The sequence below is a fragment of the Rhinoderma darwinii genome, chromosome 6, assembly GCF_050947455.1.
Source record: "Rhinoderma darwinii isolate aRhiDar2 chromosome 6, aRhiDar2.hap1, whole genome shotgun sequence".
NCBI lineage: Eukaryota > Metazoa > Chordata > Amphibia > Anura > Rhinodermatidae > Rhinoderma > Rhinoderma darwinii.
The window spans coordinates 134,990,900-135,003,299 of record NC_134692.1 but is presented as its reverse complement, the minus strand read 5'-3'; the positions used below and the strand labels follow the sequence as shown (position 1 = coordinate 135,003,299).

At 41.8% G+C, this 12,400-nt stretch overlaps 1 protein-coding gene and 1 long non-coding RNA gene across 4 annotated transcripts in view; one reads left to right on the top strand and one right to left on the bottom strand.

Moving 5' to 3' along the window:
* RBBP6 (RB binding protein 6, ubiquitin ligase) overlaps positions 1 to 12,400 on the top strand; it is a 42,497-nt gene that overhangs the window by 18,225 nt on the left and 11,872 nt on the right. For both annotated transcript variants that reach the window (XM_075830508.1, XM_075830509.1), the window contains exons 4-8: positions 7,681 to 7,725; positions 11,386 to 11,474; positions 11,576 to 11,672; positions 11,969 to 12,108; positions 12,197 to 12,369. In XM_075830508.1, coding sequence (XP_075686623.1) covers positions 7,681 to 7,725; positions 11,386 to 11,474; positions 11,576 to 11,672; positions 11,969 to 12,108; positions 12,197 to 12,369 — 544 coding nt within the window. The remainder of the gene's footprint in view (positions 1 to 7,680; positions 7,726 to 11,385; positions 11,475 to 11,575; positions 11,673 to 11,968; positions 12,109 to 12,196; positions 12,370 to 12,400) is intronic.
* The window catches only part of LOC142655870 (uncharacterized), a 67,412-nt gene continuing 56,915 nt past the window's right edge, over positions 1,904 to 12,400 (bottom strand). Inside the window, exons 3-4 of one of the 2 annotated variants that reach the window (XR_012849563.1) lie at positions 8,512 to 8,607; positions 1,904 to 2,355 (exon numbers count right to left, since the gene is read on the bottom strand). This is a non-coding gene — a long non-coding RNA (uncharacterized LOC142655870). The remainder of the gene's footprint in view (positions 2,356 to 8,511; positions 8,608 to 12,400) is intronic. The other variant, XR_012849564.1, reaches the window with a different exon arrangement.

The window sequence follows — 12,400 nt, the reverse complement described above, 5'->3', positions numbered from 1 at the left end:
ACCGGATCAGTGCATGGTCTGGGTGTTGGCCCTCAACGATCATATACTGATTACCTATCCTGTGGACAGGTCATCAGTAGTAAAAAAAACAGTGCCCGGACACCCCTTAAAGAGGCTCTGTCACCACATTATAAGTGCCCTATCTTGTACATAATATGATCAGCGCTGTAATGTAGATAACAGTGTTTTTATTTAGAAAAACGATCATTTTTGGCGGAGTTATGACCTATATTAGCTTTATGCTAATGAGTTTCTTAATGAACAGGGCGTCTTTTACTTTGGCCAAGTGGGCGTTGTACAGAGGAGTGTATGACGCTGACAAATCAGCGTCATACACTTCTCTCCATTAGTTTATACAGCACATAGCGATATAGCTATCACTATGTGCAGCCACATAAACACACTATAACGTTACTGCAGTGTCCTGACAATGAATATACATTACCTCCAGCCAGGACGTGATGTGTATTCAGAATCCTGATCACTTCTGTAGCGTCTCAGTGATATTTACAGCAAGGCAAGCGTAATCTCGTTTGAAATGACCGGTTACATCGTAATCTCGCGAGATTACGCTTGACTTGCTGTAAATATCAGATGCTACAGAAGTGTCAGCATTCTGAATACACATCATGACCTGGCTGGAGGTAATGTATATTCATTGTCAGGACACTGCAATAATGTTGGTGTATATGAGGCTGCACATAGTGATATAGCTATATCGCTATGTGCTATATAAATGAATGGGGAGAAGTGTATGACGCTGATTGGTCACTCATTGGTCAGCGTCATACACTCCTCTGTACAACGCCCACTTGGCCCAAAAGTAAAACACGCCCAGTTTAAGAAACTCATTAGCATAAAGCTAATATAGGTCATAACTTGTAAAATCATAAAATGATCGTTTGTCTAAATAAAAAACACTGGTGTAATCTACATTACAGCGCCGATCACATTATGTACAAGATAGGCCACTTATAATGTGGTGACAGAGACACTTTAACTTTAATGTCTAATCGTGTTTGTGTAACCAGATGGGGGGACATTCTCTATGGCTACATGCACACGATGTGGAATATAATGCGGAAGATCCGCTTCAAAACTGGAGTTAATTCTACAGGTAAAACCTGTACTCCATAATGAAGATAGTTTTGTTTGTTCTTTTTTAATACATTTTTGAGGTGTGGATTTTGGTGCCCTTTTTTTTTTTTTTTCCCAAACTTGTCAGACATAATTTTGAGGCGGAAACGCAAGATAAATTGATTCTGAAATACGCACCGCCGGTAAATTCACACACTTAAATTTCCGTATTGAGTAGATGAGATTACTTTGGATCTCATTTACTTTGCTGGTACTGTATTACACTGGATTTGCTGCTGGAAAATCTGCATGAAATATCCATGGTGCTATTATCCAGTACTATGTTCACCTGATCCCCACTTCTGTCAAGGATTGTCCTTTTGTTCCTAGAATTTACTTTGCAGTGCCTAAATTCCATGTCTTGTCCACCCCTTCATTCGCTCTTCTTCCTCTATGGTACATTTAGTGTCGTTTCTCTGTCTGGCACCTGGAATATACAGGTGTGTAAGGCCGGGTTCACACGAGCGTGTTCGGTCTGTGATGCACGGTCCTCATGTCGGCCATGTTTCCGAGTTATCTATGACGCCAGGAGTCCCTGCCTCGCTGCGGGAAAACTGTCCTGTACTGTAATCGTGTTCTCAGTGCAGGACAGTAGTTCTGCGGGGATCATAGATAACTGAGGCTAGGAGCCCGGCTCCCTGCACTGTGTTCGGTCCGGGAAATGCAGCTGACCATATATCACAGGCCGTATTCACACCAGTGTGTTTGGTCCAAGGACATTTTAATGGAAAGATTTATCACCAATTGAGATGTAACTTTCCAGCTGCCTTTTATTCATTTTTGTATCAAGTACATTTTTATTATTGCAAAAAAAAAAAACAAAAAAACATTTGTTACAACACATCACCCCAATACAAAGAAAGATTAAATCAAGCTAAATCCCCCCCCCCCCCATCTTCCAGAGCAAATCTGACCAGGAGTACACAGCACTGCCACTTATAACAATACATATCATACTTGTATACATACAAATTGTACATATTCTGTATGAGTACAGAGATCTTGGCTGCCTTTATTCTTAAAGAACAGATTCCATATTATGCTACTGAATACTATGGTACTGACGCTACGATAGTTCTACCAAGTACATCCAGCAGAACAGGATCTGGGTTCTTGTAGGGCTGTAATGCTTTCTAGTTCTGAAGTTGACCAGCTGGGTGGCCACTCACTGGATCACTCTTCCGACAGTAGCGTGCCTCAGATCAGCAAATTGTTTCCCTGTTGGTAGAATTTTCCATGTTTGCGATATGAGAATAAATTCTCTCATTGTATAAATGTAATACTGTAAAATCTGTATATTGTGCAAATCCTCTAATTACCAAATATGCCCATGGCAAAGCCAAGAGGTGCCGCATGACATTTGCTGCAGCCGTGACGCCTTAGAACTAGGAATGGTTTTGTCTTCGACAGGAGAACCGCCTTCTTGCCCCATGATGACCACTTTGCTGTTAAACAGGTTTCCCATAGTAATAATTTATCACCTACCCACAGGACCAACAGAACTAGGACCCCCCCCCCCCACCAATCACAAGAACCGGCTTACATTGCCGTACCAGGTTGCCCCATAGGAATAGCGCGGTAGTTCTCATGCTCGACCACCGCTCATTTCATTTTCTATGGGACGGCCGAGCGATCTCTTTGACAGCCGCATAGAAACGAATAGAGCGGTGGTCGAGCATGTGCACTGCCGCTCCATTCCTATGGGGCTCCTAGGAAAGGCAAGGTAAACCCGTTCTCGTGGTTGGACCCCCACCAATCAGATATTTATCACCTATCCTATAGATAGGCGATCAGTGTTTATGGGAAAACTCCTTTTTAAGTGGTGCCAGTTGGTGACACCATCCTAAAGAGAACCCATGCCGACTGGATTGCAGATCTTCCTGCTAACTCAAGAGTCCAGTATTTTTTCAGTGGGGTTGGTCTGTCCGCCACCTCATATAATACCCCGCCAGATGCCTCTAGTACACCAACATCCATGCTCCAGTTTATTTGAACCAGTACATGGTTTCCAGTAACGTCCCAGTTGCCACTTTACTAAACGTTCATCTGTCATTCTCTGACTTCCGCATGTTTGATTGATACTTCTTGTATTGTGTGGACATAAGTTAACTCTTCTAGCATTGAGATAAAACATACAAGTCTTTATTTGTATTGCTTTTATGATATTAGAATTAAGAACAATTTTCTGTATCGCTGTCCCAATTTTAACTTTGATTTAACCTGTTGACATGAGTGGCTATTGTATTTGCATTATTGTGCAAGTATTTGACGGTTCCTATGCAGTTCTGTTTCCCTACATTTAAGTTGACATTTTTTTTTTCTTTTTGTTAGCATGTGTATAAAATGAGTCACATGTTTTTTTTATAAAATAAAATTACATTTTTTTTAGCCGTTTGTGTTCCTTGGAATGTCTTGCATTTGAGAGTAATTGAAAAACTGCTGCAGCAATTCTGTGATATTTGTTTTCTTAAATAATTTCTGATTGCTAATTCACAATAATTTTGAGCCGTAACACCCAAATCTGGTACATCGCCAGTCAACACTTGTAAAATGAACTGCAAATTGACTACCAGATATGTATCGGGACATTTTACTTTATGGGAAGGTTTCAGATATGTTAAAAATGTATGTATTAGTAACTGTTATAGCGAAGGATTGTCATGTATGTCATTAACTGCATAATGTTGCTCTAAGGCCCCATGCACACGACCGTAGAATTCGTCGGTAACTGCGGTCCGCAGTTACAGACCCATTGGTTTCTATTGACCACGGACCGTAGAAAGCTGCCGCAAAAGATGGGACATGTCCGATCTTTTTATGGACCGTGCGCCCATACTTTGTATGGGAGCACCGGCCGAAAATGCGGGTGGCTGTCAGCGGCAGTCCATGCCTGTGATCACGGCCTTAGGCGTCATGCACACGGCAGAGTCTTGTATGGCGGAACATGGAATCCATACTATAGAGCCATAGGTACTCAGTTTGCTCTGTACAGCACCAGATCATGGTGGTATTCCCCCTACTTGAAGCATTATTTCTAGGGAAGAATATCTCCCTATTATGGCCTTTGATGGAGCATGCTAGAGGCATATTGCGGTACGCTAGGCCCCATAGGCTTCCATGTCTGCCATATTACTGCTAAATACACTTCAGAACCATAATACGGCCATGTGCATGGAGCCTTATAGGCGTTTTAGCCGAAGGATTTTTAGTGTCATGCATGTCCTAAAACTGGTGGGGGGCCCCCCTGAAATCATGTAAAAGGGTGTCTCTCCACCAGTCTGTGACGCATGTCTGATAAATGTTCTCAAATGTTTGGTCAGAAAACCCTTAGGGTGTCGGGCCGCCTTGTCAATAACCCCACGTGGTTTACCATGAGTTGGTGCAGTTTTGCAACTCTATTTTTGGCTGCATGGCTTTTGCAGGTGAAACATGTTTAATACAGTGGGGCCAAAAAATTGTACATTTGCCGTAAAATGCGTGCGGATTTTGACACTGGCCGATCTGAATACATCCTTTATCGTTCAGATATTGTCAGATACCATTAAACCTACTGCCTGGGAGTGGACGTCTCCCGCACTTCCTACACAATTGGCATTGTAAGAATTTGCTAAGATGGACTCACAGCAGCTTGTGCAGAAAGTGCAGGGTGCAGCCCCTCCACCAGCAGTAACGTGACTGTCCACAGGGCACAAATAACATCTAGTGACGAGTCTGATCAATACAATTTATGTACATGTTATATTGGAACGTCCTGCTGCTGGGGCTCTCGCTAATACACATTGCAGCTCCAGGCACGAGCTGTATATTTGGTGCCGTCCAATTCTGCCCCTTTCCCATACCATAGGTGGTTTTACTTCTCACAGGATGGGATCCGGTCTTAGGCACTGACTATCTGGGTTGTGCATGGAGCTGTAATCAGCTGTGTACGAGCCCTGACATAATATGGAGCTGGATGATCTGCGATTCCCTGATAGACTTTCATTGGCAGAATTGCTCCTAGTTGTTTGCTGTGACTCTGCAGGAGGAATTGTGCTACTGAAAGTGTAAGAATGGCGACAATGACGTTCCCAAACACATCGTGTACATTCAATGCAGACTTTCTGCTCTATGGCTGATCAGTCTCCTCTGCCTTGATATGCAGATTGTATATATTGGGTTATTTCTAGTCAAGTTTATTTTGCATCGATCATCTAGTCATGTCACATCGACAGGTAACTAAAGAAAAAATAGACCGAGTATTATAAATCTGGTGTACAAATTGGGGGTCACACATTGGTTTTGTTATCCCATCTTCAGATATGTTAGTTTCCCCCTGGTCTCCAGATGATTGGCATATTGACCTTTAAAATTCCAGTTCCCCCTTTAAATGTCTCCAAATATTTTTGGATTTCCTCTGAATAATTTTGGGGACACTATTTCTTTGTCTTCTAAATGCACAATTAACTACTCCAATTATAACTAAGGTCTTTTCATGCCGAATGCACATTATTAGCGTTCCCTTTTCTGCCATTTGTTTTCCCACTATTGTATTTCCTGCTTTAGGGAGGTTTCTTTTTTTTTTTTTTTTTGTTGGCCATTTTTGGAAGTAAATTTTTTTTTTCTCGGCAACTAATATTAAAACGGTCACTGATACAGAGATCATTCGGAGACAAAATGATGGTTGGTGGGAAGAGGAGTCCGAAACCCAATATGGCGGAACTTCCAATTCCTTGCAAAAATGGCCGCCACAACAAGACTGAAGTTTCAATAATTTCTCTTCACTTTTCAGTCATTTACTTTCTCAATTACTAACTTTAAATTTTTGCTTAAAATCCTCTTAAGCGGATCATTGCCACAAGTGAAGTCTGTACTCTGCTGAATATATTGGAGTTGCATAAATGTCAGTTTCTTGATGATCTGATAACAATTCCCCAAGGAAACTGATAATACAGCAGGGCTGCCAGGAGGAGTATTCGTGGGGGTTGACTGGGAAATCCTCATCATACATGTAAATATGAGAGCTGTATCCAGAGCGCTTGACTCCACCATACACACGTGTAGAGGAGAATAAACCCCAGTCAGACACCTCTGGTAGCCGCTTATCTCCCCCAGGACCAAAGACTGGAGCATCTCGAAATCCAACCTTCCTATTCTTTCCCCTGACGTCTGCTGAAATTAGTGGCTTTAGACCAATTGTATCCAGTTAACCATCCCAATTTAGCCAGTGATTGGGCAAACGAGGTCGTATGAACACTGGTTTCCGATCATTGCCTTGTTTAAGCGATTGTTCGGCTGATTTAATCTTTTATGCTGCCCTGAAAATCGTCGTCTGCAGCGCATCTCCCTGTATAAACTGATGTATTGCCGATATTATGGGAATTGTATGGGGGCCTAATGATCGTTTGTCCCCATACAGTTTACATTGGCCCCTGTTAAGGCCCTTTAAACTAGTGCCGATTGCCCTTTAATTATTGGTGCTGGTTATGGGCACATCTGCCCTTTAGAAATGTTGCCATTCTTGTCAATGGGCAGCACAATATCGGCTGTTTCCCCTCTCTCATTGGAGCGGAGGTCGTACCTTTTTAGTTACAGGAGAAAACTATAGTCTGAAAATATGTATAAAGCGCCACGTCCGGGTCTCTTCTAACCTTTCATTGAATTTTCTACCCAGCGTTATACTAAAGTGTGGTCAACCTCCCCTTTTTCTATACAGCTAAAATAATAAGTTATACCAAATGTCAGCCCGGTGGATGCCAAAAGGACACCCTAGGGGGATCTGGCGAGTTTGGTGTGTGCGTGTGCCGCGGAAGCTTTCCCTGTGCATACGCCGATCATAGGGATCAAAATATATTGAGATCCCATCAGATAAAAACAGGAAAATTCTTCACAAGGAGAATCACAAAATATGCCCATAACCAAATGTGGATATTGGTTACATCAGGGAATTGCTATTTCAGCTCTGCTCCAATCTATTCAGCAAAGCCGAACCCTAGTATAGGACTGATGTTGCCTTGTGGTTTTTGGCAAATTTGTGGCAGAAAGTGGTTCATCTATAATCAATGGTCACATCCCTCTACCTTCCGGCTCTTGGATATTCTACACATGTAAATGTTAGAAAAATACAACATCTCAATCACTTTTTGCTCCTTTTATTATATTTTCTGATGCCATGTAAACTCCAATATGCCCATTCTACGTATTCTACATACACGAGGGTGATGCGGTCTTTATCAGTTCTATTTCTACCAATCCTACATGATAAAGTGTATCATTCATACAATGTACATTCAATGACGTTTTGTAAACTCTCAAATGTTTTTCATGTTTTCATTTAGTTTTATGTTTTTACATGAAGTCGTGTTTTTTTTTTTTTTTGTTTGTTTTTGATCCACTAAACTGATTTGAGTTCTGTATATGGACGCAGCTGTATGTCATGGCTTTTCTATGTCAATGTTTAATCCCTATATGACCGTAAAGATTTTGTCATTACTGTAGAACATTTTAATTGACGTTGTGTTTAGATTTTTAATACTTGAACGTTTTTATTTAATTTTCCATAAACAGATTGATGACGCTTCTGCATCTATATCTATGGCCCAGCTTGCTAAGGTATATGTATACGTATTACCGTTCACTTGCTTTTTTTACAGCCTTCTGCCGTTCTAGCATTTTTATTCTGTATTCTCTAAAGTTACCTCGACCGCTGCAGGTTTTTAATTTTTTAGTATTTTCACAAAAAAAAAAATCTCCAATTTTGGAAAGGGATATTTGCCAAGTTCAATATGCCTCAACGCTATACCAACCAGTTGGTCTCAAGAAGAAGAAACTGAGCTGTTCTTCACGAGAAGACATTGGCTTTTCGCTTGTAATGTTTTTGGGAAAAAAATTAATTATAAAAAATTTTTTTTGGAAGCTTTGAAGACTTAAAACTACAGAAGAGAATCTGGTTTAGCGTTTGTCTTTGACGGACTTTAACCTTTCTTGTGCTGGGTTTTGATGGACACTCGCCATCGTGTTGCCATGAAATGTTATGATTATCGCTCCGCAATGCTGGAATGTTTGCCTGAGAATACACTGTGGCAATAACCTCCGTCCTTTTTTGACTAGTGAAGGAATTTTCTGTATTTAGTTTGGTCCTTGCACCTATTCCTTGTGATACATGTATCTATGCTCTTACGTTTCTGCTATATTCCTACGATTTTACTAATAGTTAATACTTGTGTGATGCATAAAAAATGGTCTAATGTTCAACGTTCATATCCATAAATGTAACTTTTTTTATATTTATTGTAATAAAAAAATTGAACTGTTTGCTTGTTTTGTGAGTGAATGCGGAGCCCATCCACTGTGTGCCGGTTAATATTTGATACTGACAATGGAACAAGTTCTACTTACCATCTATCCTCTAGCCACGGCCCGCGTTCTCGGTGACGTTTAGAGATGTTTGGAGGCATACACCCCATGTTGCTGTGAACTAGTCCATGTTTATACCTGTTTTTTTTATATATTTTAAAAAAAAAAATACACAAGTAAGGCCTTGTTCACATCTTCGTCTGGGTTCTGTTCGTGGGTTCCGTCAGACCTTTCCATCAGGGTAACCCATGAACAGAAACCATAGCTTTCAGTTTGCATTACCGTTGATTTCAATGGTAATGCTTCTGTTGCAAATGGTTTCCGTTTTGTCTCCGTTCCGTATGGTTTTCTGTGTATTTTGCGTAAACAATAGCGCAGTCGACTACACTATTGTTTCCACCAAAAAAAAGGGAAACAAATGGATGGAAACCATTAGTATTGGAAGCGATGGTTTCCATTGAAATCAATGGTAATGCAAACGGAATCTATGGTTTCCGTCTCTTTCCGTTCATGGGTTCCCCTGACGGAAAAGTAGAACGGAAGCCCGACGCAGATGTGAACAGGCCTTAAAATAGAAATTGGTGCAACCATTATAACATGGGGGGGGGGGGGTAGGGGGGAGACCACTGGCTATGTCTGCACTGACCTCAGACTACGGAAGTAATTGTTTCAATAATTTCTTATTTGGAGCCACTTTGCAGAATTTATTAGGGGGTAACTCAAATCGCCAGTTCTGCACTCTATAGAGCCAGGAGGCATCTGATGAGAAGAGGGCAGCTTTATGACAGTCTGTATTCTGTATCATGCTGCTTGAAAGGGGGGTATCTTACATGAACATTACTAATCCATGGACAGAACATGTGAAAATAGGACATTTCTGCAATTTAATTGTGTTTTTGGGATAACTTACGTTGGTGTGATTGGTAGCGCCCCCTAGGCATTTCCTGACCACCGACATCTGCGGCCAACCTAGTGCACCCAGCAGTTGTGGTCATGTATGCACCATTAGCCTGATTTGTGAAGCTCCAGCTCGGTGCTGTGCACGAATCCCTTGCGAGGTGGCCATGTTATTTGCAGTCTTCTCCTTTACTTGTCAGAGGGCACCGCTGCATTCTCCTCGTGGGCGATACTGACGCCGATTTTAAAGTTCTCAAAACATACAATATTTTTTTTATATACATTTTAGCTGTGAGTTTTAAATGTTCTGTCCATTGATCAGCAATCCTTTTTGTGGGATAGCCCCCTTTTTAAAGTAAATGTCCACTCTTCACCACCATTAATTATTTTTGGGTTTTTTTCTCGTTCAGAGCTCCTAATGCCCTGGTTAGGGTTAGGCCTTATTCGCACATGTGTGCCTGATTTGCGTTTTGCAGAAAGCATTTTTTATGCATATGACCATGTTGCGTCAGTGTCTCTCCTCCTGGTTTTACTATTTATTTTTTTTTTCCTCTAAATTTCTTTACCAACTGATGCATGAAAAACGGACAGCACATGGATGTTGTCCGTGTGCTGTCCGTGATTTTCATGCACCCATACACATCAATGAGTCTCTCCTGCAAAAACGGATTGCGCAACAGACACGCGTTTTACGCATGCGAGACTAGTCCTATTGAATTGCATTGGTCAGTGTGCTGTGGCGTTTAAACGGACAGCACACGGACGTGAAATAAGTTTGTGTGAATAAAGCCTTAAATGATAAAATTCCAGATGCTTGCAGCCACCACTAGGGGGAGCTTTCTGCATACTGTTTTATTGATTTCATTGTAAAATCACCATCATTTGACTAAGCAGGGATTTCAATGCTATATAAAGACTAAGCGGAAGTCTGACCACTATAAAGATATTAAGAAATTAATTTTCACAAATTATTGAACCTAAGGGGGCCCGTTACTGTATATTAGTCATGTCTGGTCTCTACAGCGTGCTTGTCGTTACTGCATTGTTCCCATAGCTAAAGGGAGCCGTTCTGGTAACCCTTTGGGGGGTGGCTATTTCAGTAACTCACTAATGTCCTCTGTAATGTGGCTCTAAACTGTATATTCTAATCAATATAGATCTTCACATGTGACTATTGTTAAGCAGTTCCGTGGTCTCCGCAGCGACACATTACAATCGCCTCCTCGCTTTACTTACATTGTGCTGTTCTCACTTCAGAGTTACTAGCGTTGGTCGTTATTGTGCCGACTGTCAAACCCCGTGATATGTTAGCGAAGATTATAACACTAACTTGCTGCATTGCATTCTGGGAGATGTATGCATTGTAGTTCTGTCAGTACCAAGGACATGTTTTACAAATGTTGGGGGGTGGATGGGTTGGATCAGCAGAACTTTTTATTTATTTATTTTTTTTTTAAACTTTTTTGGGGATTTTAGATTGATAATTGTCCAATACACTGGAAGTTACATCAGACGGTCTGTGGATAACCGGATTTGTTTTCTACTGCTGTGAAGGATTGTCATTGCCTCGCACCTACTCATTGGCTTTTTTTTACCACTAAGCTGTACACCCCGGCACCTCATTGATCTTTTTTGCTTCTGTTCTGTCGGACGAGTTCTGCATAGACTTCCTATGCGGGTCACGCCGGCAGAGAATCATTTTTTGCCATTTAACACACTGCATGCTGAACCCCATGTAAGACGTTGACTATAATACTTAAATTCTCAATCTGGTATAAACATGGCCTAAATATTTTAACCCTTCTAATGCTGACGGTCGTCCGCGTTACAGGGGGTAATGTCATTTCTGCATATAGGAGCCTGATCATTTCCCACAGCTCACCTGGGACTTGGGAGCATAGACGACAGCATTGAATGTGTGAGTGCCTGGTTGTGTTTGGGTCTTCCGCGTCCTCATTTCTGTTTTGACTCATTTTTTCTCCTCCCCCCCCCCCCCCCAAACAATTCCCGGTTAAACAGACCGCCAACCTGGCTGAAGCCAATGCTTCCGAAGAGGATAAAATCAGAGCAATGATGTCTCAGTCCGGCCATGACTATGACCCTAGCAAGTAAGTTCACAGCAATCGTTCTCGCCCACGTGTCTCCGAACAGACAATGTTATGGGGGTTGAGGTAACAATGGTGTTTTCCGTCTTTTTTTATTTTCTTAGCTACATGAAGAAGCCTCTGGGGCCACCGCCTCCATCATACACTTGTTTTCGATGTTTAAAGCCCGGTCATTATATCAAGAACTGTCCTACTAATGGGGTAAGTCTATACTATGGGGATCACTCAACCATCTGGTGGTTTAAGGGTTAAAACCGTGGTACCAACCAGGCGCTCTGCTGCACAGCTCATTTGGTCAAATTGAGCGCCAAGTACATCAGATTTATAAGTATAGTGAAATATTAGAAAAACACGAAATGCATGCCTGGAGCGGTCTACCTCCCTATCAATCTATAGCTCCGATTCCAGCTCTCATATGGTTAACCTGCTCCTAGTTTTGTTGTATTGATGCCTTTGCTTATGTTTCCTATTGAACCATTGATATTCCTCCTCTTCAGGACAAAAGTTTTGAGTCTACTCCCAGGATAAAAAAGAGCACGGGTATTCCGCGCAGTTTTATGGTGGAGGTTGAGGATCCCAATATGAAGGGGGCTATGCTTACCAACACTGGAAAATATGCCATACCAACCATTGATGCGTAAGTGTCTCTATGCAGGATGTCAATGAAGGAGAGCGAGCGCCAACTCATGGCGGCCTTATATTAAACCATCCTCCTTGTATTGCAGCGTGGCGTATGCTATGGGCAAGAAAGAAAAGCCTCCGTTTCTTCCTGATGCTCAGTCGTCCTCTTCTGAGGAGGAAGACCCCATCCCCGATGAGCTGCTCTGCATGATTTGTAAAGACATGATGAGCGACGCAGTTGTCATTCCTTGTTGTGGAAACAGCTACTGTGATGAATGTGAGTATAGGTGCAGTCATGGAGGGGGGGG